This window comes from Sparus aurata, chromosome 4 (genome assembly GCF_900880675.1).
Source record: "Sparus aurata chromosome 4, fSpaAur1.1, whole genome shotgun sequence".
Taxonomy (NCBI): Eukaryota; Metazoa; Chordata; class Actinopteri; order Spariformes; family Sparidae; genus Sparus; species Sparus aurata.
The window spans coordinates 28208537-28235373 of NC_044190.1; the positions used below are offsets into that span (position 1 = coordinate 28208537).

General features: G+C 41.0%; 1 protein-coding gene across 2 annotated transcripts in view; it reads right to left on the bottom strand.

Annotated features, from left to right (window-relative positions):
* Positions 1–26837, bottom strand: part of spon1a (spondin 1a) — an 86410-nt gene that overhangs the window by 58818 nt on the left and 755 nt on the right. For both annotated transcript variants that reach the window (XM_030415302.1, XM_030415303.1), the window contains exons 2-6: positions 25815–25921; positions 21209–21342; positions 9096–9169; positions 8481–8603; positions 1200–1348 (exon numbers count right to left, since the gene is read on the bottom strand). In XM_030415302.1, the coding sequence (XP_030271162.1) occupies positions 1200–1348; positions 8481–8603; positions 9096–9169; positions 21209–21342; positions 25815–25921 (587 nt within the window). The remainder of the gene's footprint in view (positions 1–1199; positions 1349–8480; positions 8604–9095; positions 9170–21208; positions 21343–25814; positions 25922–26837) is intronic.

Sequence of the window (26837 nt, forward strand, 5' to 3'; positions counted from 1 at the left end):
ATAATTCTCAGCTTCCCTGTAGAAAACAGAGTTGTCTGACTTGTCTTATATAACTGACCTCTGGGTGTATGATCAATAGTGTGGCTAAACTAATTCTCATATAATGTGCTCAAGAAAATGGCTGCAAATTAACAACAAATGAACAACATTCAATTAAGTCTATATAATAGAATTTATGTTTTTCAGCTCACTAACTGCTCCAATCAATCACACCTGGTGCCATTTCACTCCCATTTCCAAGCTCAGAAAAAACTAATCTAATGATCCCGGCCAAGAGATGAGAATAATGTAAAAAAAAAAAAAAAATGCTGTAATAGCAGTGGGAAGGCGGCAATGACACAGAGACCCCATTGCTCACACTATGGTCTCATTATCTGCTGTGACTCCAGGTCTTCAATATTAGCCAACAATAAGCACTCTGCAGGACCATCTGCTCTGCCAGCACGGGTTATTCTCAGAGTGGGAGAGACAGCCGTGGAGAGGAAAGGAAGAGGAAAGATATACCATGCTATTTGTGGACATAATAAAGAAGAAGAGAGGCCAAGGAGGGAGAGAGAACATGAGGAATGGAACAGAAGAAATATATAAAGATTACGAATTAATATGTAGAAGTAAGGTGAAAGCAGTGACAGGCAGTTTGAAAGCAAAACTGGAGAAAATATCCCAAAAGGAAGGAGCCGCTGGAAAGACACAACTCACCATGGATGGAATCAACTACTAATAAACAAAAAACAACAACATGTAGATGTCGGCTCAAAAGCACCTCCTGAACACCACGAGGGTTGTATCAAAGTCAGATAAAGGTGAACTGACACGCGAGAATTTAACGCTGATATCTCGCTCTAATCTTTACTTTTTGACGTCACAACCCAGGCACTCACCCCCCAAGAACCAGAATATTGGTCACAGTAGATGTGGAGGCAGGCTAAGAATAGTGTAGATGCATGAAAGCACTAATCAATCTGGACAACAACGTCAAAGCAATGCTGAATTCTGTCAGCTCATGCTGAACTCAGGTGTGCATCTCCTGGAACATCCGCTGAGACCCCAGCAGTGTTATGCAACTCATCTCTACAGGTTTTAGTTGTGATCAAAATACTTTCAGAGAGAAAAGCTGAACATTTGTATGATAGATTAATTTGTTGTATTCAACATGTACAGCATGTCAGTCATTTTCTGGTGCTGCTGGAGATTCTTACCTTCTGTCTGATCTCCTCCTCCATTTTGACCGGGGAGCCCAGCTCTGCTACCTGTTTAACTCCATCACTAGCCAAGCCACCATATTCCCACAGCACGTAGCTCTTAGAATGGGAAGCACCAATAATGGCTGACCAGTGATTGGCCCGACCTGCCGGAAAAAAGACAGTGAAACATCTCTTTAGTGGGCATCCCAATCTGTTTTCCCGAAGACGCCAATGGTGATCCATCAGATGAGCACAGAAGCAAGACTCTGGGCAAAGTTGTGTGGTTTTAAATACAAGTCAAGAAATGTGTTATTTCTTTAATGCCATATATGCTTTCAAGAGATAAACAAAAGCAAATGTGTTCAAAAGACTCAACAGGTCCAGGTGCACTGACGTGTCAAATACATCGGAAGTCCGATTCTAGAAATTATTATGTAGAATTGGTGAACAAAACATGAATGGTCAAATGGTTAAAACTCAATGGTGTCAGGAAATAAGGTTGATTGAACATGAGATCACTGTGTATACAATACATAAAGTCATGTTACTTTAATATATAGTAATTCAATCTATTGACCATCATAAAAGATCTTTAAGTTGACATGAAAATGTGTTGATTTAACAATTAAGAATTAAGAACAATATATTCATGTTGAACATGATTACATCAATTTTAGTCCACATGAGTTTTAATGTGTGCAATCAATGCTGATGGTCTTGAGCTTCAGTTCAGTTGATTTCCTGTTTTATGTTGAAAGTTTATCCTCATGTGTCATGTTTTACTTTCCACTTCCTGTCTTTGTCCATTTTCCCACCCTTTTCCTGTACACACAAATGTGATAATTTGTTCGTCATGTCTCCTGCATCTCATGTGTTCCTGTGCCTGTTTCCCGGTCATTGTGTGTCATCTTCATTAGTTCTTGTGTTCTGGTTTGGTATTTGTCTTTCATTTTTTTCCTTGAACTTTCTTTTACCGGCCTTTCATTGTTTGCTTTTGGTTATCAGGTCATCATTGAAGCTCACTTGTTGTTGTACAACCTGCCTGCCTCTGTGTCCACGTTTGGGTCCTTTTTTTGACGAACTGTGACAAATACTCATTAACGTTATCTTATAAAGTCTTTTGTTTTGGGTCAAAACATTTTCTCAAAATTTATCCGAATTAGGTCATCCCTACTATGTTACTGTGGACAACAGTGGCCTTGCATGTGTACCGCTTCTACAGCAAATAAACCATTTGTTCCATACTCGTTTAAAATCCCCCTATTGTCATATTATTCCTCTGCATTTTACAGTCCCAATCAACATAACATGTATGCTTAAGTCTTTTGAGATTCGTGAAAAAAGGCTACAGCCACTCATTCAAGATGAAAGATTATTATTGTGTCATGTGTCTTCAACAACTTCAACATTTGACTGAACACATTATACCACCTACAGTATTTAGGCAGCATGTGATTCACTCAAATAGTTCATAGGTCTGCCTCTGATCTTGATGCCCTGAATAAAGGCCTGACTCTGCAGTTCTGTAAGTCACCTTGTGTGCCTTCTGCTGGTTCCCAGCATGACTCTGAACAAAGATTAATCACTCTGATAATCTATTCTCTGAGTTTGCAGTATTTCTGTTATAGTAAACGGAGGACAATGCTAACGTGGCTAACTTTCAAATGAGTGAACTTATATAACTATAAGAAACTATACTATAAGTGGCTAACTTTACTTTCTGACTTTTTACTTCTACACACTTGTTCTTACTTTATATCTGGATGAATGCTTGCAGATGCCAGCAGAACAATGATTGTATTCCCTGATTGATGTTTGTAAGAGGTACTCACAAGAGGAGTGTTGATGGCTGTAGCCCAGCTGTAGTTTATATCATTAGGCTCCCGCCATTATTGTGTATGCATCTGTGTTCCATTTGTTCAGTGGGTCTTGTGTAGTCAAGTTTGTCTTTTTCCCTCTCTTTTTGTCAGTTTTCCTGATAACACCACAAACACAGCTAGAAATTGTTCTAAGGTCCCCTAAAAAATACCCAGTGGTTTTACGCTTACCACATTTTGAAGAACGGTCTCGAACTGTAGTCACTGGCTGGGCTGCCGTCTCCCTTGTGACTCCACCAGCATCACTTCCACCTCACGACAGTCAGCTCAGCTAAGCTCATAACCAACATTTCCTGGAAACTGGGTTGGTTAAAGTTTATTTGACCTGGCCTCTAATAAACTTTCAAAACTTTTCTTACACTGCAAGCTGCACCGAGATTTCTAACTCTTCCAGTATCCCGGTTAAAGACTAATGATGAGCAGGATCGGGAATGACCTGCCCGAGGAACTCAGATTAGCAAAGTCAGTATCATCTCCTAGGGCTTGATCTGAATGTGTTTTTAGCAGTGAAAGGTGCCCCTTTAATGGGTGTGTTAAATGCTTTTGTGCTCCAGGTGCATTACATTTATCTGCCTTGCAGTTTTATGGGGAAGCACCTTGAGAGCTCCAACCTACAAAATTATCAACTGACTGAAGGTTAGTGGTGGTTGTTTGTGCTCAGGCTGTTAGAGAATATCAGTTATTAGTGTATCAGGCTTCAGTACATGAGCTGTGTGATTGATAGTAGGAGCCTATTTTTTTCTTTTTCTTTCGCCCTAATAATAAAATAGCAGGCTGAGTGTATTGGCTTACATAGGCTTCACAAAATCACAGAAGAGTTTCATCCACCCATCCATCCCATGATGACGTCAAATCTTGTTAAATGCAAAAATTTTGATTTGCCAAAAGCTCTGTTCTTACCTTGGAAATAACTAAATACATGAAGTCTTTTCATTTTCAAAATACCTGAATGTTTACAGGAGACGAGGTCTACAAAGGTGAAGGTTCTTTTAAATGTTTTGGATGATCCTAGTCTGAAAAAGAGCTTTGCGTGGAGCAAGTACAACGATAAAAATGTAATCTGTCAGTTGTGTCAGTCATTGTAGGTAAAAAGTAAACTTATGAAAAAGCCAGGATTACAGAAACAGAGGATACCTTCCTCACAACTTTTTTTTTTTTGTCTGTCGATATCATCTCCACCATATTGGTTGTTTAATATTCTTGCTGATGGTCCTTCATGAAATTTTAAGGCCATTTTCTGGCCCAAGCTTTCATAAATGCCTATGCCCGGCAGGTAGAACGTCATCGCCTGTAACTAAATAACTTGAACATTATGGCACCAGTGAGCAGGTGTGTATCCATTACAGTGTTTTTTCGCCTAAGGTTGAGGTAGTATTAGCTTACTTCAAAGGTTTGGAGCAAGACTCCTTCTTAATGCAGTTTTCGTAGGGATTAGTCCATATGGTCAGAATTGTAGCCGGTTTCCATCTTCAATCTGTGGATATGTTTAGCATTGACGTGATAAGTGCTGATAGCTGCACAGTGCCTATTAATGACCCGCCACAATTTTGCAGGGCTGTCTTAAGAATATGGTGCTTCATGATTCTATAACTGCCCGCTGTGACCTCTCTCTTCAGGTTAATGGGACTCTGGGATCAATGGTGCATGGCAGACCTCAGAGCAATACATGTAGACTTAAAGAGACACACAGGAGTAGCAATAGTTACAATACGCCTGGAAAAAAAGGTCATAAAGGCAGAGAGAGATATTTGTGCCTTTCAGTTCACATCCTTGTGAACTAACTCAACTAACATTGCTCTGTGTATTCCCAGAGGTCAGCAAATACACAGAGAATCCTCTAGATGTGATGTCCTTCCTGCACTAATAAGTGTTCAAAGGTGTCATTGATTACATTCAGGCACTAAATGTGGTGTTACATCCAATGGTGGTACCAAACTTTGTTAGAGGCTGGAACCAACCATCAGAGTCCCTACACAATGATACACAAAACAATATTTTTTTGATTCACAATCATAACAATGTTTTTTCAGAAAAAGATACACTTACATCCTCCAACTTTCTACAAGCTCTGCAGATGTTCGTTCTGTCTACTTAAAAATGTTATCAATGTGACCCTCGATGTGTTTTATAGCTCCTTGTGCATGTGAGCTCATCATATGCCTCATATGAAATCTTATGAAAGTATTTGTGATTTTCTCAAGGGTAAGAAGGTGTTGACCGAGTTAAGAATACAGAAGATGGAAGGGAGTTGATTTCTGGTGTGCATGTTTTCAGTCTGGACCTCAATATATTGCTTCACTTGAGTAAAAAGAAACTCACTCTGACTTCTTTATTGGGTCTATGAAGGAATCTTAAGCTCTCTCCCTCTTTCGTTTTCTCTCTCTTTTCCTCCTACTCATCCCATAGAAAAACCACTGTTGTCAACCAGGCTGTGCACCGTCTCCACACACTCGCTGTGTCCGAGCGAGCTGGCATTGCTTGGGTTGAATAGGCATGCAGCGCTGCATGACTTACAATGGGGACAATGGGAGAAAGAAAATAGAACTGTCAAGGTTATCATGTCAGCAGGAAAAAAAAAAAGCCTGTTGGCCTGTTTAACAATGAGTTTTTGGTCTCAGAATGTGTGTCACCACCAGTGTTGGGAAGATTACTTTGGAAATGTAGTTGGTTACAATTACAAGTTACCCTGTTGAAAATGTAACAGTAGTGTAACTATTTCAATTACTTTCTCAAAGTAATGTAACTAATTACATTTGATTACATTTTGATTACTTTTCTTAATTTTGAATGAAATCTCTCAACTGCTAACCATTTTCACATTTTAAGACCTATAGTGTGATAAACCTTTCAGTTCAAAGGTTTAACCATATATTATGAGTCTGACCTTAGGCCTGTACGGCGAAGGAGGCTCACTTCCTCACTAAATGGAGCGACAACGGGCTGATTTCAGCCAAGAGGAGCAGGTTGTTTTAATGGAGAGAGTATGAGCGATACAAAAAAGCCTGTAGCAACAGTGTTGCTGCAAATATGACAAGAGGAGGCTAATTTTAATTTCTGACAGCTCTACATTGAGCTGCTTTTAAATATGAAGCTTTAGAGCAACAACAACTGTTGTTTTAAACTGTGTTTTATATTGTTTTCATATATTTCACTGATCGCAATTATAAAATGCCAGTGTGTGTTTTATTGAAAGCGAGGCTGGGTGTGCGTATGAAAATAGGTTACAGTGGGTTTTTTAGGTGCTGTAGCTACAAGCAAATCTCATGTTGTCTCTGTACAAAGACCTTTTTAAATGTGAGAAAACAGAGTAGACCTACTCAAGATTTGCGTTTTGGCAACACATAACAGGCAAAACAATTAATTTATTCATGGCCACATTAAGTTAAATTATCTGTCTTGCTGCGAGTGCACAACTTCTTTCAGTGGTGACTGACTGTATATAAAAGTAAATAGGCTATAGCCTAATAAATGACCTCCTGACGCGAGTCAGATCAACAGCTGAGCAGCGTATCCCCTCAGCTGACCATCTGTAGGCGGAGACGCTCAGAGAGAAAGTAAACAGCAGCGGATCAGCGCGATCTCTCCCTCCGTACAAATGCTCTGTTCTGATCCAGCTCCACTGGACTTTCAAAGTAAAGGTCACGCCAGCTGTAAATGAGTTAAATAGTGAAACAGCGGCGCTTTTATAGCCGATTTTATGATTAAACTCTGAACAGAACCTGGTCGGGACCAGGTTATGAACTAAGCATAAGTTACCATGGTGATCTAGCCGGGTCAAAAGAGAGCCACCTTTGTAATACAGGGAAGCCTGGCTTCTGTCTGTATGAAGTGTTTTTTGTATTTCCAGCCCAGGAACATCTTGTACGCCGCCGACACTGTTGCTGCTGAGTCTGACTGCCGCCGTACGGTTTGTAGGTTGAGTCGAATGGCACATGACCAGAGAGAGCCAATCACAAGCGTCAGTTTTGGAAGGAGGATGTTGATATGAAAAAAACTAAAAACAAACATGAATCCAGGGGGCGAAAAACTATTTGATAAATCGGAGCTTTTGCGGTGATTTTTCAAATGTAACTTAAGTTGTAATCATTGAAATTTCCAAAAGCAACTGTAATTTAATTACATATTTTCTCCCAGTAATGTAACGGATTACAATTACGTACATTTTGTAATTAAATTACGTAACGTCGTTACATGTAATTCGTTACTCCCCAACACTGGTCACCACAATGGTCCAGGCATCACTTGAAGGTCGTGTTAGGAATACAAAGGGTGACGTGACATTCCTCGAGGAGCAAGAAATGCCTCAAGGCTAGCACTTGCACATGCAGAAATGTATTTTTGTTGATTCTTGATTGGAATGTATCATCAGAACTCCAATAAAGGTCTGATCACATGCTTACTGTATCGTAGTTGATCAGTATTATTGTCCAATCTTTGCAGCGTTATAATAACTGGTTACCTTGGATATGACTTTGTGCAAGGACAAATCCAATTGTAGCATCCTAAGAGTTGGGATGAAACAGAAACACACACACACACAGCTTACACCATCCTCTTTTAAGTTGAACTATCTGCGAGGTGTGTGTTTGCGCGTCTTGCGTGTGAGAGTGAGTCACATACCAACTACTCCCTCCATGAGACAGTAAATTAGGGCTCTCTTCGATCTTGGGGTTTATCTTATTCCACTCTAATCAGCGTATTGATCTGACCGGCGAGAGCGTGCTTTGGACAAGAGAGCCGGTGTAATCCTTAAGTCCATTCACATCCTGACAGCGTGGCTCAAGGTTATATACACATCAAACCCAACCCATACTGTAGCTCACCACGCACATCACTTTTGAGAGTCAGGTACCAGGTCAATACTGTCCATGAGTTGGGAACTTACCAGGAGTTTTTCGGGCTACGAAGCTTGATTAAGAGTCAAGAATAAGGCTGCTGATGGTAGATATTTGTGTTTTTGTCAACACAACCAATGAAAAGACACAAATCAGCTAAGTGTTAGTTCTTTAGACACGTACAGAGACTGACAGGTTGAAAACATAACTAGCCAATGCTGTTGCCGCTAGTAATTAAAATACAATGTGATTGACTTTTTTTTTTTTTTTTTTAATGCTTCAGCACCTTTATCCACCCTCTGTCATTATTCTGTTTTAGAGCCTGTTTCTTTAAGGGCCCTCTCCCAAAATACTTGTCTTCTCTGATTCGTCAGTTCTCACAGGCCTGAGCAGGCCTGTTTTGTTGTGATATCACAACCTTACAAAAGTTGTAGCATGGTAGTCCATGGAATAATCTACAACTGGCTTGGGCTACGCAGCCAATACAGAGTAATTCACTTGTGGTTTTAGTTTTTGTATGGGACATCTGATGGCTCATTCTTTAAATGTAATGGAGCTGATGACAAAGAGAAGTCTGTGCTTACGTGGGTAGTCTTTGGGATGAATCTTCTCTGACCAGTTCCCATAGAAGGTGACTCTGTACTTTGCTGTTCCACAGGCACAGCAGTCAAGCAGAGGTTTTTCTGTAGTGTCTCCATACAGGGATTCTGCAATGAAATGAAGGGAGGGGAGAGGAGGGAAAAAGAAAAAGAGCCAAAGTCAGAAATGCAGACGACCATGAAACAGTCATAGGGTGATGGCTCATTAGTATAAGGAGTAGATAAGAGTGGTTCCCATCATATAGGAGATGGTTGGTTTAAGAAAGTAGGGAGCCAACGGAAGAAGAAAGGCATGAGAGAAAAACAGGGAGGATGTGCAGCACAGGGCTTTTGATCTGTTGCTCAGTGTGGCATCCAATGTCATGCACAGCCAGGGGTTACACTCATTTACAATCATTCACATGCCAGAGCGTAACAGCAGAGGGGAAAGTCCCCGCATCAAAATCAAGAATGAAAGAAAAAAGAAAATAGAGCAAAAGAAGACGAGGAAGAAAAAAAAGAGACTATCAGTAGGGAACGAAATAGAGTACCAGCAGGCAGATTGAAGGGATAAGAAATTCATGGTACGTTTTTTATTCCATGTCAATAAAAGAAGCCTACCTTTCTCACACATTCGCTTGGTGAGTGAGCCTTCATCCTGGAAATATATTATCCTCTTCTGCACAATGCTAGCCCTGCACAGAAAAAAAAGAGAAGAGATGGAGGCATTGAGGGGTGAAGTTTGTTGGGGGATCAGGCGGGACCAAGTCAAAATGTAGAGACATATAAGCATAGGGGGCAAAATATAAGAGTTCAGGTCACAATGGTAGAAGAACAGAGAAGATGGGTAACTTTTGGAGAGGCTGTGAGGTTTTTAAAAAGGAAGAGAAAACAACAGACGGCGAGAAATGTTGAAAATCTTGCGTTGTAAGATATGATAGCAGATGGAACAGGTGCAGCGCTATTCATTAGAATCTCTTCTGTGTTTTTTTTTTCTTTAAGAGAGCTCCTAAAAGCAGGTATCAGAGCCCACGGGGAAATTGCAAAATCAGGCTGTCTTTCAGACAGAGGCATTCAGTGTCTCACACAAAAGACCACAAAAAGAATGCATCAGCATTAAGACATACACGTACATAGAATTGAGAGGTTGAAAAAGCTGAAAGAGAGACTGCAAATAAAAGAGAATTTTCTTGCATTAAAGAGAGTCCCTGCAGCAATTTGTAAGGAAAAAAAATCAGAAATGAAGAGACACATTATATGGTGGGATATGCAGCGTGTCGATAAGAACTGATTGACAGGCGAACAGAAAATGCTCCCCAAAAATGTGAGGCCTGGCACAGGGGAGCTTCTTTAGATTGAGCTGTCTTGGATGCTTGTTCCACTGGGTGGTGGAGAACACGGGTCTGAGAGGGGCCTTGACATGTAAATCAGCCACAAACAAGCCTTTTCAGAGGCCAGCAGACTTAAGAAAACAACAACAGAAAACAAGCCTCCAGGCACCTAACTTCCTCACAAACACCAGCTTTCTACACCAGCCCTGGCCGCAGGAAGGTTTCCATGGGGATGAAACCCAACAATGAGGTGCTGGATTGAGGTACCGGGCTAAGGTCTGGTCCAGGTGGGCCCCGTCCAGCTGGACTGTTTGGACACCATTGATTCTGGGGTATCACACTAAGTTGTATTCCCAGAACTGGTCCCTCAAAGCTAGAAAAATATGTACAGTGACATGGGGAATTTCCATTAAACTAGAAGATGATAGAAATTAGATATTCACACACATCATGACCTCACTTAACTTAATCACCAACTTTAAAGGGAAATATTATACTGATATGAGCCAGTTGTGTAACAGACCACGGACATCTCACCGAGCTTGCTTTTACAACACATTATAAATGATGAGGTATTTGTTTTGTGGATTTGTTTTTGTACATCAGTGAATGAAAGCAACACGCAGTCAGAACATTTTTTTATTCTTATCCAGAAGCTCTCTACCTTTTTTCTCTGTGAGAAATTCAGCCTGATGAATTCAACCTGTTCAAACTACCTGTGCTTCTCCGTTTGTGGGCAAGTGGGCAAGCGTTACCAGAGAGTAAAAAGAAGAATTTCACACAATACAACTTCATGTCCTGTTATACATTAGCGAACAAAACATGTCCATCTGTTTCGATAGTCGTATTACGGGGTACTCAAAAAGCTCAAAAGAAAATATTGCTCCTGTTTTGGCTTACTCTGTTGTGTAATGGTGTGCTGTCTTGGGCAGGTCTCCATCGAGAAAACGATTTAAATCTCAAGGGACTTCCTGGTTGAATTAAAATTAATTAATTAACTAATTAATTAACATGCTGCCAAACATGTCATCAGAGCAACGCTGCAGGCTTACTTTGACAAAAATAAAAAGAGAATGATTGATGTGAAGTTGGATGCCAACAAACGTCTAATAAATATCTTGCGAAGGCTAAGCTGTCATCTTCACATGAGAGGTAGTCACAAAAGTAGTCTAGTAGATGAGAAAATGTTTGCCTGTTAGTACGTGATGTTGCGCTGTGGGAACGGCTCCGATGGCTGATCCTGAAAAAGAGACCTGCATAAAGACCCTGAGGCAGTCAGAGTGAGGAGATTTTTTTCAGAAACTACTTAAATGTATAAGATGTCAAGATACTCCAATAATATCCTAAAATAAAAAATGAAATAAAGAGCACAGATATTCAATTTATTTCTTTATCTTTTGTTCAGTTCTGTGACAAGGTTAAGAATGATGATCAGCTGGTTTTGAGGATAGCAATATGCAGTCCACATCTCCACAGTAACATTGAGGGACAGTGAGATAACATTACATCTTATGTTATCTTCATATTTCTAAGCTTCAGTTACCTTTTTAACATAAGCAGTGTGTATGTGAGAGGCAGACAGAAAGAAAAATAACAAAAGATCAGAGAGCAGAAGAAGAAGCGAGAGGTCAGCGTCATTTTCTCAATGAATGTTAAGGCGGGTCATAACCTGCACACAGCATGGAGAGGCAGCTCTGCTTCAAAATATGAGAGGCCATTAAGGCCATAAATCATAACAGGTCTCATACAAATTACTGTATCCTGATAACACTCACTTGTTCTCATCATCAAACTCGCTTACATACACTACTACTCACAGCTGTACTTACTATAGCTATACTTTCTGTGTTTTTGCCAGTGCATTTCAACCCACTGGACCTTAGGTGAATTCCTGCTGAACCTAAGCACCATGGAATGTTTTTCTACTGTATTTTAAGATGTTTTTTTGTTTTTTTTAAACAAAACGCGTTATACATATAGCAAGTTCCTTTCGGGAATAACTCAGTAAGCAGGTGCATAACTTTACCGAGTGTGTCACTGAGAGAGAAAGAGAGAGAGCATGTGTGATGGTCAGCACAAAGTTAGTGTGTGCACAGTTTAAAGGAGCAATTTAAAACATTTGGCAAGAATTTTAGTTTAATTCAGTGAACAATAAACTTACATCAACAGAGAAGAAACAACAGTGTTGCCGTTATGTCAAATGCATAAATGTTTGTGTTGTAGGGATGTTAGCAGCTAGTCCTGTCCTGTCTCGTAATACCAGTAGGTGTGTAACAATACATCGATCCAGATCGATATATCGATTCAGTGATCAACGATCCAATAGCAGTGATGCAAAGTGAATACATTGATTCAAATGTGCCGCAATCGTTAAGATACGGCCTTATTTTAAAATGCCCATAGCACGTCTGTGTCACCATCACGTCTGTGTCACCACCAAACAGTGCTTTCCTTTCATTAGAAATAATAGATTGTTCTCCATTTAAATGTCTGTAACCATCGATAAAATAATAATTCCACTGAAAGGTTCAGTAATAAAATGTTCAAATCATATTTTTTGTGAGTTGATAAATGTAACGGATTGTGTCATATGGGCATATGATACCATCTCAAAAGATATGAATCAAATTGTATTGTGGCAAACATTGTGATATCGGTAAATATTGTATCATTGTCCAAAGAATAGATATAATATTGTATCCTGATGAACCATGGATTTATACACCTAGATACCAGCAGTGTTCACTCTGACGTCAAGTGGCTAGTGTGTTATTAAAAAAAGCTGTGTGAGAGGGAGTTTCATTGAAAAGGGGAAAAGATGAAAGGATTTGATTTCAAGAGGCTTTAAGTTTCATTAAAAATACCTTTTTAAGTTGAAGACATGCACATAATTATACTCACTTTCACATGCAGAACACCATCAGTAAACTCATTCCATCTCACACACATTGTCTGAATTTACACACTAGTATTCTCACACACTACTCACGCTGGTCTCTCAGTCTCACTTAAACAGACCATAATTCACTCTCATTAAAATAGCTTTACCGACTCACATGCATATTACTGTATATTGAGTATATTGGTGTCTATGTGAGATTGTGATGATGCGTGAGAGAGCCGGTATGATTTATGGCCATAACGGCCTTTCATAACGTGGATGAAACGATTCAAGGTAAGCGACACCACCAGCACATCTCTAATTGTTCACGCTTTAATTCAATCTCACCCCAATTTCACATATCTCCCTGAGAGAGAGGCGCCCACTCCACCTCACTGCTTGCCCACTTTCCTGGGCTGGCCAGACAATCAAGCAGAGTAATGCTTATTTAACATCCAATTTAAATTCTATCTCACTTGGCCGGATCCACACCACCACCAATCCCAATCACCCCGAAAGTCCACTGATTTCACTGTGTGTGGGGGTGTGAGAGGGAGTACGTATGCGAGAGCTTAACAAAAAAGAGCGAAAGACAGGGCGGAAAGAGAATAAAGGGTGAGAATCAAAGAGAGCAAGAGTTTGCCTTTCTAACTACGTTTTCCATTTGCACTCCCAATAGATGTCTAAAAGAAGAAAATAAATTCTCATTTTGCTCCTGTAGCTCCCGCTACATTCAGAGATTAAATCAGTTAATTTTGTTCCATCCGCTGCAGCTGCTACAAGCGGAACTTACGGAAAAGAAACAACACATAAATCCGCTGCACCAAAGCAAATGTATTTACATTTCACTTCCATGGCACTGCTTGACTAAAGTGTCCTGTCGAAGTCCCTCCTTGATCTGTCCTATCGTTGCGCTGAAGGAGATAAATGCGTTCTGACAGCCACACATGGTTGTGACATTCATCTGATCACAGATACACTGTCTCACTCAGACAGCCCATCAGAACACATCGCACAAACCTCACCATATCCCACGCCACAGGGAGATGACAAATAAATTGCTTCCTACCTACAAATGGATAGATAAAAGATAGTGGCAACTTCAATGGCAACTGCAATATACAGATTGTATTTTGATGCGGCTCTGTGGAACAACCAGGATGTAGCCCACAACAAGGGTTCAGCTGTGACAGGAGTTTCACTTTTTGTCATCAGACAATCGCAGGTCATGTTTGGTTTTTATCATGATCACAGCTAGACAGGGTCAGCCCTATGTTCCCACAGTCCTATGTTCCCACATTTCTATATTTTTTTCTTAAAATTAGGCCCTATGTTGAAGCTAGACATGAAGCTAAACATTTCATGTCAAACAGAACAAAGTTGGCAGGAAATAAAGATAAAATACCTCTTTGCTAAAATAAGCTCTGAGAGAGTTTTAGCAGTCACTCATCTAAAATATTTAGCCAAGCGGATTTGTCTTTCCACACTCTCTTTTATTAGCAAAGACCAAAACATTCAAATTGCTACCTGAGAACAGACTAACGTCTGTTTGGGTATTTGGGGTTTTGTGTTATTTATTTCCTATTTTATTTTGTAGTCGTATCCATATGTGTCTTGTTGTTACTTTCCACTTCCTGTCTTTGTCTCTTTTCCTTACACCTGTGATTAATTTGTTCATCACTCTTGTTTATTTAAGCTTGTGTTTTCCCCTCTCTCTTGGTCAGTTTGTCCGTTTTCACTCCATTTCCCCACGTCAGTCCTGCGTCTTCTGCATTCACTGGTCTCAGATTCTGTTTTGCTCCCTGTGTTCCCAGTGCATCATTGGTTTTGTTTTTATATTTTTCTTCTTCATTTGTTCTCTGATTTGCCCCTGCCTGCCTCTTTGGCTTTTGCAGTCTGCCAGTCTTGTTTCGGAGGATTACAGTGTCTTTATCAAAGCTGGCTTTTTGTTTCTTTACCTGCCTGCCTTGGTGTTTTTCATTTGGATCCTTTCTGTGTAAACCATAAGAACATCATAGGCAGTAATTACCTGGAGCTAACTTACAAAAAGTGAACTGTAAGCCAGTTGCTGAACTGGCTAAAAATCTTTATACTGTTAAAAGACACATCACTCTGGACACCACAGTACAACCCTGAGCTGACGGTTTGTTTTTGTAGTTTAACAAGAACCGCTAAGTGAGAACTCTATACATATCTGTGTCTTCATCTCTATTAGTTCTGTAAAATGAAGCGAAAAGCCTGTCAAAAATACGGTGTGAGAACCAGCTGGAGACATTCACTATTAATGATCTAAACTGTATTTAATCAGCATGTCATGCTCGAGCTGCTCATCACATTTACAGGCTGTAGCAACAGGTTGTGAACATTAATTCTGCTCCCACTATGAGCTAAAAATAAGCCAAGATCTGGAAAAGGGATTTGAAAGCAATCAGATTTAAAAAGTAGATTCGATTCAATATTTCCCTATCTCTGAACACATCTAGTATCACAACTTGGTGATGTTAGGAGCTTCCTATGTTGTATCTATATCCATAACCAACAGTGGAGTCAAAGTTAGCTGTCATACGTATCTGTATCTCTGCAGAAAGGTACGAAATTCAACCGCTGAAAGTCAGCAGAAAGCAGATTTTGAAGAATACATTTTCTCACAACATGAGTGGGATACAAGGAACAGAGACATCTTGAAGGAAACCTTGGCGCGATCTGATTCTAGCATATGAGAAAGCCGAAAATAACTGGATTGGATGGTAGGCTTTCAAAAGACGATGCTCTGAGTTCAGGAGTTTCAATGAGCATCCCTGCCTGACCCTATCATCACAGACCGACCTTAGACGAAGCCCAACCACCAAGCTTAGTCTTTCCATCTATAAGACAGCAACTGCCCGTCAATTATACTGCAGCAAACCACTCGGGAGGAGCAGGGTTCCTGTGACAACGTTTGAGTCAGAGGCACACACATGCCACACACACATGCACACTTCTAATTTCATGGCCAGATGTCGTTTTTTTTAAATAACATGATTCTTTTTTTCCTTTTTATAGGCATACGCACCGACGACGGGCAGTGACGGAGCTCTCTGGGGACACAAAATGAAATTAAAAACAAACATTTACCCTGCCTGTGGTGGTAATGAAATTGTCCTCTCCATCCTGATCTATAATATCATTTCACATTATCATGATGTTTCTTTCTGTGCATATTTGTTGACTGCACTGTGTGTTTATGTACCCTTGAGTCTGTGCCGGTAAGGGCTGTATGATAACAGAGTACATTGTGTACAAGAGTGTCTCTCATTCTTTTAATACATCATATATATTCTGCCTAAATGTACTTTATGTTTTGTACATCTCTCTATAAAAGCAATAAATCTCTGTCTGTCTGTCTGTCTGTCTGTCTGTCTGTGTGTGTGTGTGTGTGTGTGTGTGCCTCAAATATCTCTGCAGATCAGGATCAGCCTGACCTGAGATTTTCAACATGGCTGCTGCATGGTTTAAGGGTGTGCAACGTCGAATTGTTTGGACTACAATGATACCATAAATAAATTATTTCATAAATGATTTACCAATTCCATTAGCATTGTCAACCATAGCCACCATAGCCACGTGCGCACCACAGCCAATCACTGCAGAGCCCACCCCCATGCCCCACCTCTTGAGTCGATGGACGCACTGGTGCGTCCAAATCAGGTGACCAATTTAGCATCAAGATGCAGCCTCCGTGAGTTTCGGTTCCAACGTATGTGTTGGTGCTGTATGCCAGTTTTTAAATCATGTTGGTAGGCCGAGTAAAACCGGACTTATGATAAAGAATGTCCGCCACGCTTTTTTGCGAACATTGCCGTCACGTTTGCTGTGCGTTTGGTGCAGAGAGGAACGGTCAAAAACGGGCTTCTCTCACGAAAGTGTCCGCAAGCAGGAAGTGTTTGCAAGCAAAAAAACCTGTGCTACTCACTTTCCTATTGGTGGAAAAAGGCACCACACCAACCAATCACAAAATTATATGGCAAACCACGTGATTTGGTTGCTGAGAAACAGGGGGAAGTTGTGGGAGGGACGGCGGCGAAAGAGTGACAGCTACAGTGACGGTGATAGTGAGCGACACAGATCGCGAGTTTTAAGAGTTGAGAGATTTGTGACAATTAGCATGTTTGGAGTGTAAAGTTAGTGTGTTATGTAGTGTTTGGTTTAGTGCGTCGTGGAGTCGTTTTTTTTTGTTTTATGAGTCAAAACAATGAGGAGAATGCTGAATGTGAAGCAGGCAGGAAGGAGCTGAGGGAGGCCTGAGCCTGAGGCATTGTTTGCATTTAAATGTAAATAGTTACATATACATTTGTACATTACAAACACTTGTGCACAAATTTTGCAAACAATTTATATTTGCATTATAAGTTATGCAAATGGTTTTTTAAACATATTTGTGGTTTTCACAGTAAAAAATCTAACTTTTTCGGATTTTATGTTTTTTTGTGATTTTAGGTCCATTGTGTTGATACAGTATGTCAAAATGAAGAAATAATTGTACAGTCACACATGTGAGGTTGTGCTGAAAATAATGACATCAAGCAAGGCAAGGTAAATAGTTTTTAAGGTGAAATATAATGGCAAAATCAAAAAAAGGCAAAAACGGCCGATTATACCCTGGAATAACGAATTTCACAACAAACCTAAATATCCCTGACGTCCCACCTTCAAACACAGCCTCATTTGGCCATCCATGAAAAAGCTACTTAACCTCCCACTTTTCTATAGGAACACATACTTCCTACGGGCAATTCACTAGTTAATGTAATTTTAAGTATATTATGCAACTATTGTTCACCATGTATGGGATATGTTGTTTGTCAAGTGTGGACACCAGGAACATCGGGTGGTTGACATGGCATCAAATAACAAAGATCCATTAAAGGACACCTATTATGGTTTTTCATGTTTTCCCTTTACTTCATTGTGTTTTATATGTGTGCATATGTTGTGCATGTAAAAGGGTTAGGGTAAAGTCTGTACCAACGGAGTCTCCTCTCTCCCACAGAAAACACTGCTCCTGAAATGCCCTGTCAGCGGTCTCGCCTTTAATTCTGTGACTTTGTGACATCACACTATGTCACAGAGTCACATATTGTATAATTTATGCCTAGCATTTAGTTTCGCAAGTAAGAATATATTTTGCACAGCTGCGTTGTTGTTAGTGTTGCTGGGTCACGTGTGTGTGAGCTGACCAATCAGAGGAGACTAGGTATTCATGAGGAGGGCCTTAAAATAGACTGACAAACCAAAAAAAAAAATTTATGAGCCTGAAACTGAGCATCATACGTCCTTTGAATAAACAAATTTCACCTGTCAGTTAGTTGCAGGAGTTGTCCCTCCTCAATAAGTTAGACTTTTTGTTGTGTTACTGCACAGAGGCGCACACGAATCCTGTGATCTCTATGACTGCTAGGTAGAAGAAAGAACAGTGGCAAGAAACCCACTCCTAGCCTGTAATCATGACTTTCAGAGGCATCTCTTTTGAACCATAGGCTTCTCACTCCTCTCCGTCTCCTATTGTCTGCGCCCTGGTATTACATCCACATCTCTGCACTTTCAAGTATCTCTTTCTAAGGCTGTATGCTCTGTCACACTTTCAACTTTTTCTCCTCTATCCGTGCGCTTAACTGAATACCATCATCCCACTGGTCTCTGTGCGGAGAGCAGAAGTGTCGTGTCGTACATGACCTGCTTGAGAAAATGATGACAACAACACAGCGGAGAGGAAAACAAAGAGAGAGACAGATGAAAAGCGAGGAGGAGGGAGAGAGGAGCACAAAGGAAAGTAGGAAAGTTCAGGCAGGTTATGGAGATACTCTAGGATAACTCACAGGGAAACTCATCATACTCTGTGGCGGTCACATAATAACATGCTTTACAAGGAAATGCAACATTTTCATCAAGCCTTTGCAAGGCAGAAATGTGGACCAGGCAGCAGAGAAAGCGCCTATGTACATAAACAGTTAAATAATGCATCGATCTGGTGGCCTTGTGAGTCCCGGTCCTGCAGTATCTTTCCACGTCCTGTATTTCCCCACAGTACTGGATTAATAAATGGATTTCTGCCATGATCTGTCTCCAGCTGAACATGACTGCACTTCTGTATGCAAGAAAAGCCCAGAGGACACACAACAACAGAATTGATTGGTGTCAATCAACTGTAGAACTAATAAAGACAATTAATAGTTTATGAAGCCAACTGGGAACGGTGATTTGATAAGACCTTCTGTATTCAACTCTGCCTAGCTTGGGGGGAAGGGAGGTAATGAAAGTTACTCTACATGTGGACTTGATATACTGTGTGCTGGCAGCATAACGCACCATCTCATTATGCACTCATAAAACATTAAATGATTAAAACTGAGATGTAATGCTATATGACAGAATGAAGTATAAGCCATATAACCAATCTTGGAAAACATTTAAAAGATTAAAATTAAGATTAAGATTTCAAAAAGTTGAAAAACTAAATGCTTAATGGAGCTTTATGTAAGAATCGACAGTCTACAGCAATTGCAGTTTTGATGTTATGTCAAAGGTGTCCATGTATTGTGTTCTGTAAACGTCCAACACATGACGTGATTAGCATACTAATCAGCTAGCATCAGTCAGTTCCGTCTCAGAGTACTACTTTTTACTTCAAGAGACTACAGCGAGTCACTGAAGCGTCCAGTCTGCTCTCATTCCAGCATGAGAGGATGAAGAAGTGGCACTGTCTCGAGGTTGTATTCTAACCTCTTGTCAGTCATGTTGAAGGGCCTGCCCCCGCTCAGACCATTTAATGACTAGAAGTCAATGAATGGAACGCTCCACGCGACAATGGCTGGCGCTCTTGACAAGCGACTGTTATCACCACCACCACCACCCGCTCCCGGTAAGACAACATCAGCAGCAAAAATAGAGGTGATGGAAATAGAAGCAAAACAAGAAGTTTGATGCTGAACACACAATGGTTCGTCTAGGCAGAGGAATCAACACCTTTCAGTACTAGTGTTGCTTATTTGACAATTATCTCTGTAGATCTTTGGAAGCATTTCATTAGACTTTCTTACAATTGTGGTGGACACCCCAACTTTCTGGAGATATGCTGAGTGTGAACTCTTCAATAAAACACCTTTAAAGTCATCAGCAAATCAGATTCAAAGCAACATTAGGTAACATTTCTGGCTTAAAATAACATCTCCAAAATCATTTTGATGGTACAGAGTCTTTTAAATGGGTAAATAGTGTTTATGTAGCTGCAGTGAGAGGGTAGGATCACAGCCTTACATACTTCGAGATACATCGTAATGATGCAATGAGTTTTGTTTGTAGTCAGCACCTACGGTGTGTCCCACAGAATCAGACTTTAATTGTGGCAGTGGCTGTCCAGCTAGGGTGCCACAGAGCATGTGCACCCAAAACTACTGCCAATCGGTCGGCTAATTTCCGGTATTACACATTTTACTGGACTGAATTGCCCAAATTCTGACAGTAAAACTAGTCATTTTGCAGGATTTAATAGTCTTTCATAATGTTAGCATTTGAGAAAAAAATCCCCAGTGCATCACATGTAATTACATGGCTTGGCCACGACTGGCCTTAGCGCCTGGCACTCTTTGTGGGGGATTGATCTTGACGATGAGGCCAGCCGTTGTCTTTGCAGAGGAAGTTACAGTCAAGCAAACTGTGTTAAATAGTCCTCCTCTTCTTCATTGGTTTTACCGGCGGACTAAAAGCCACACTGCCATCCACTGTATCAGAGTATACAACATCATGCTATTCACTGACGGGTGCGTTGTCTTGAGTGACTGAGACCTGGATCTGCAGCTCCAAAAATAGAAAATCAACATGTGGTGGCCAATGTTGATGTTGTGGCGGACCGCCAAAAATAAATTAATGTGATGGAAACACTGACCTTCATACTGTTACAGACCTGGGATTTAGGGTCTAGCCTGGTTTACACTCAGTTGCTAGATAATTACGTGCATGTACCGAAAGTGAATGCAGTCAAATACAAGGTTTCCACCTTCATGGTTGTAAAAAAGTTTTTCGTCTAAACTGTTTTGGGGAGGTTATTTAGTCTAGTCCATCCGCTATCAAATGCAATAAACAAATAGTCAAATTGCCAAAAATACAACAAGACATGCTGTTGCTGCCACCATGAAGTTAGAAAAAATACATTTATACATCTCAAAAAATTTTAGATGGTCACCAGGAGATAATCACAAATCAAATCTATCCTGTTTTTTTGGGCAAAAGATATATAAGACTGAAAGGCTGAGCTTATATCTGATATCCTCCATTTCTCTGCATGCAGTGATGCAAGGTGAGAAAATACAATAAAAGAATTAGATAGAAGGGAGCAGCCTTGTCCTCTGCATTACCAGCCCTCTTATAACATAATGAATGACAGTTCATCAAGCACACAGACCTCTTCATCCAAGTTAATCCTCCACTGGTAGTGTGGAGCGTATCAAAGCGTTTCGAGCAGAGGACTTCAGCTGCTGTATACGTACTTGAGGAGGACGCAGCCAGAGCCACTACGGGGCGCGGTCCAGAACACCTGGATGCTGGTGTGTCTGCGAGGGGTGCTCTCCGTCACTGCGGGAGGGCAGTTGGTCATAAACTGTGTTTCCTCCTCATCAATTATCTGTAAAAGCGTTCAGACACACACACACACACACAAAGAAGTTAGCGATGAATAAAAACGCCCTCAGACAAGAGGCAATTAAAATATCCACATGTGATCTGATTCATTAGGCGGTGGAGTATTTCACATTCATTTCCTCCTCTGTTGTCAGCTCAAGCACCTATAAACATAATTAGCAGCTGAAACTGACATCAATAATTTCACATTTCCCGGACACGTTAGGAGATTTACACCAGAATAATCCAAAAAATACACACGCTAAGAAAGGGCAATTATTATAAATTGTGGCTAAGACAGAAATAAATCATTAGTCTTCAACCATGTATGGTTTTCTGGATTCTGTCACATATACTTGTACAAACACAACTGTGTATCTGCATGTAGTCTCATTTTGTTGTTCTCTAATCTTTAATTATTTTCCTTGTGAGATACTGGATACTTTTCTGCTCTCGTTACAATGAAATAGTCTCAGAAGTTCAGAGGGGAAATCACTCATAGATAGTTGTAACCTGTTAAAAAGAAACCACACTGCGTCTTTTCCAGCGTTCACAGGCCAAGAGGTTGGGAGAGAAACTTAACATTTGATGGCTGGAGAGCTGTGGCTGTGATTTTTCTCATCCCAGTCCCTGTGAATAACTATCATTGTCAGTGTGTGGAGGAACAAGAAAAAGACGGTGAAGGCATTTGACAGCAAAAAGCAATTAATGCAGGCCAGTGAAAGGGGGAAACATCGCACTCTTGTTTTTCCACTTCGTCAGCCTAGTGGACTCAAGTCGGGAAGCTTCCAGGAGCTGAACAGGAGCATCAACGGCATTAAAACTAAGAGGTTAGTCCTGGTGAAATAAAGTAAATTGGATTGAATTCAATCCACACTCAAATCAATCAGAAGTTATCACCCACTTGCCCAATCTTGACACCATCACTGCAGGCATTTTTACAGAAAAAAAACACTCTGGGGGGGGATCAAACTGAAGCTGAGTCCAAATACCTGCAGCCCTCTCTGCTCTTGAGCATCTCATTGATTTTAACCCGACAGGAAATTAGCAGGGACGGGTGGCATGAAGGAGCGCAGCCAGTGCGCTAATATTCACCACCCAGAGACCGAGGATCTGTTTGATAGGAAGTGACATCAGGGCAGTAAAGACGGGGGAACTTTCTCACTCCATAAAGCTGTCAGCAGAGAATTTCCTTTGTCATGCCATGTTATGAATGAGCTGCCTCTGAAAGTGGATTGAGTGTGGGTACGCATGCCTGTGTGTGTGTGTGTGTGTGTCTGTGAGAGGAGGAGAGACAGAGTGAGAAGGGGAGCCTGGGAGCTGTGTTCGTGTGTGTATGTGTGTGTGTGTGTTGTGTGTGTGTGTGTGTGTGTGTGTGTGTGTGTTGTGTGTGTGTGTGTGTGTGTGTGTGCGGCCTATCTTGGTCTGACGGATTACACCCCCCCCTTTTCCTCCGCGTTCCCATGGTTTCTAAGAGGCATCCTGTGCCGGCCTGACTGGACTTCAACACATGTTAAAACCAGCGAGGTCTCATGTGAACACAATAAACAACATCTGCTGACAGAGGCTGACAAATTTGCTGCGAAATGACTTCATGACCCCTTTTTTTGTGTATGTTTGTGTCTAAATCAAAGTTTTCAGATCTTCTCCCAGTAGACATGTAGAAGAGAATGAACATAGAAGAAAAAAAAATGGTGACACATTAGAAAAACTCAATTTGTGAATCATTCTTGACTAAATTCTTTACTTTAGACCCAAACAAATAACATTCAACATCAATTTACATATCTACAAAAGACGATTAGGCCAACTGTTCAAAAATATTCTGAGTGTTACTTTTTTCATAATTGCAGCTTCTTTCTTTAAACTGACTTCATTTCTCTGTCTTTAATTCTGAGATTCTGACAAAGAAGTCAAACTCACTTTTTTGGCCCTAATCCTCTTCCATATGCAACACACGTCTTTGTTGCACTCATATTAGATCTTCCTTGTGGAATTATGATGTGATGATGATGCACCCATATGTCCACGACTATGTCAAGTTTCAAATCTCCTTGTGGCACTGATTTCACCCCTCACACTTCCGCCCGACAATTTGCCCTCTCTTGCTCGATCATCGCACCCTGCTGAGAAGCAGTGTCTTGTCGGACAACGGCAGAGTTGACCCGCTGGTTCACACACTTTTGCCCGCGAACACACACACACACACACACAGATATACGCGCAGGGTGGCAGCTGACCTTCCCAGAAAGCTCAATAAAAGTGCTTTTCATCAAGTCAGGAGCTGTCCTGAGGCGGCTGTGATGGGGGGCACACCAGCAGATTTCAAATGAGCTGTATGTTAAATAAAGCCTGACGTCTTCTGTTGCAGCTTCTTTTCACTCTGTGCCTGGAGGCCGGCCCACCCAGAGCTCTTTCACAGCGGACGACTACTGTGTGAGTCTGTGCGTGTATGTGTGTGTGTGTGCTTTTTCTGACATAAAAGACATAAAAACATGAAAGACTAACAGAGTAGGTGATGACCGAGGGATATCTTTCTGGACAGCAGTTTATTTTTTTTTACTTTGTTGTCACATGGTGTGTGGAACAAGCCAGGTGATCGTGTGCAGCTGTGAACGAGACCTTCAAACCTCTCCAAATCTGGTCTAATCAAAGGCAGAGTCTCAGAAAATGTGGACATAAAGTAAAATATTTCTGTTTTGTTTTTTTAATGTCGTCCTATATTCAAGGCTCAGGTTCGCTGCGAGTGCCACGGCATGGCAGTTAACTGTGATCAGAACAGCCTGAGAGCTGCTGTGCAAACCTCGCCATGCATTGTACTACAGGTTCAATAAAATAATGTTTTGTTGTTTTTTTTTTCTTGGGAAGAGACTGAAACCGACAGGTTCACAAAAGTCTGAAAAGGAGAGCTCCACACATCCTGTGAAACCCATTTATCAAGTGCTTTCTAACAAGGTCCTGTCTAAGAAAACACTTGATTTTGTGAATTTGAATTCTGCCTGGTTCCCTATACGTCTGCCTTGCCTTTTCTTATTAGGAGTACACTGTGTCGGAGTACACTGGCTTTGCTGTTATAAACTCTCTGGAATGTCTCTCATATTTGGGCACTTCATAAAGCTGAAAACCAGTTCCTCGGTCGCTAATTTCTTTCCAAGTCCTCTGTCACTTTGTGCAGTGTGAGCTCAATGAATCTCTTGAAAAAACTGCCGCCGTGACTTTCAATGAACAAAACGTTGGCAGGACACGGCGAGCTAAAAGGCATGAGAGCGGAAAAGGACCGGTGAGGGGGAAGGAATTCAAAGGTTATGAATGTAATATTGCATTTATGTCTTGTAGTTCAACGCGCAATGTAGTTTCTGCACTGTAAATGTCTTGTAAAAGCAACTGGAGACATTTTATTATGCTTTATGTCAAAAAGTTCTTCATCATATTACACAATTATAATCCTCACACAGCCAATCAACAGGTCTTCTTCTTCTTCTTCTTCTTCTTCTTCTTCTTCTTCTTCTTCTTCTCTCCACAACTTGACTCCTCACACTGCATCATAATCACAAAGGCCTCACATATTTGCCCACTGCCACACGTGCGTAACAACACCACCGGCTGCCTGTCCTTCTCCCTCTTCCCTTCGCACTCCGCCGTCTTCCTGCTTCCTACAAAAAACTCCAGCTGGACCTGCCTTTTGCAAAAAACGCTCATTAGCCTCTCGACTACACCAACCGCACACTTCCTACATGTTTGAGCTGTCTCATCGCACGCAACTCTCCATATTCCACACGTGAACATTTCACAGCCTGGCAAAGCAGAGCCGCGTATAGCCGAGCTGAAAGCATGCTCTTTTCATATGCTATATCGAGCCTATTAGAGGAGGTGAGGTGAGAATAATCACACTTTGACATGTGAAGATGGGAAAGGATGTGCAAAGAGAATCTGCCAAGACCTCCACCCATCCCCCCCTCTCATCCAGCTACAGGGAGATCTAGTTTTTCTCTCTCCCTGCACACACGTCATGTATGGTATTGATATTACGGTTAAGCAAGGCTGGGGGGAGTAAGTGTGCTGGTTAGCTGACTTTTATTAGTGCCGAGGGTTACATTTAAATGTATTGTATCACATTTCAGTTCTCTCAAATACCTGCTTCTTACATGTGAGGATTTGTTGCTTTTCCTTATCAATTATGGTAGTAAGTGAGGAGTCTTTGGGTTTTGGGGCCGTTGGTTGGACAAAATAAGCAATTTTTTAAGACCTTCATTTTGGGCTCTGGGGAACTGGGGTGAGCATTTGCCACACTTGTTTTTGACTGAACGATTAACAGATGAATCAGTAAAATAAGTGGCACATTAAACGATAAAGGAAAGCATTGTTAGTTGCAGTCCTACGTCACTATGGTGAACGGGTTGATTAATTCCCATGTTATTGTGCTGGGAAAAAAACAGAGATTGCACGAGCAAGTCTTTTCAATGGCTGCTGCCTCACCTGGAAATTTCCAATGTAGTCCTCGTCCCTGTCTCCTTCGGCTCCCTCCCTCTGGGCAATAATGGTGAACCCTCTGAAGTAGGAGGGGCTGGATGCAGTCAGGAGCACTGGACGGAGAGCAAACAGGACTGACATCAACTGATGGAGAAAACAGCTGAGCTCCCAAACACAAGAATTAAAGGGGTCTTAATTAGATGCCTGCCTGTTACATTAAGACGTGACAGAGTCTGGTGGATAAAGGGTAATATATTCTGATATAATAGTAATTATTCCTTTTGTATGTACAATCAGACGTCGCACCTGCTCTTGAGCTAAGATAACAGTAATTGTAAAAGGCTCAGCCTGGAAGTGTGGGAGAGTTTAAGATTGTAATCCAGCCGAACATAAAAAAAAGGATTAATTCATTAATTCAATTTACTTTAGGGGAAATTTAACTCCCTGTACCCATAACTTTATCTGCATCTTGGGAGAAGATATAGACACTTCAGGCCTTCAGGTGATGGCATTATAATTGCAAAAATTTGACTTTTTGAGCCGATCCAGTTATTCGGTTTGAATGCTGTGGAAGTATTTATGATCCAGTCAGAGAAGAATGAGCCAAGACGTGAAGACCAGAGCAGCGTGAGCCTCCGAGATTCACGGAGCAGATGGTGCATGCCCATTAACAGCACCCAATAACTTCCACTTTAGACAAAAGCAATGGGGTGATAGGGGGGACTGCTGGCTTTTGAAAAATCTATTTTAACTATGAAAGAGAATCGCAAACCGCCTGACAGATATCGCAGAGGGATTAAGCTCTAAACCTTTTTTAATATTTGATCACAAAGGAGAGTTTTGAGGCGTTGAAAGTCAAATTGTCTGGTCACCTTTGGTTACACATGCACATTTCCCTGCTGGAATAGAGGGTGTAGTTTACTTTCAGTGCGTATACACAAGCGTGGCTTGAAAAGTAGACTCTTGCAGAAACTTACTTTAAGTTTGCGTAGCCTACTGACCGTACATGAGTGTTTATTTGACAAAGCG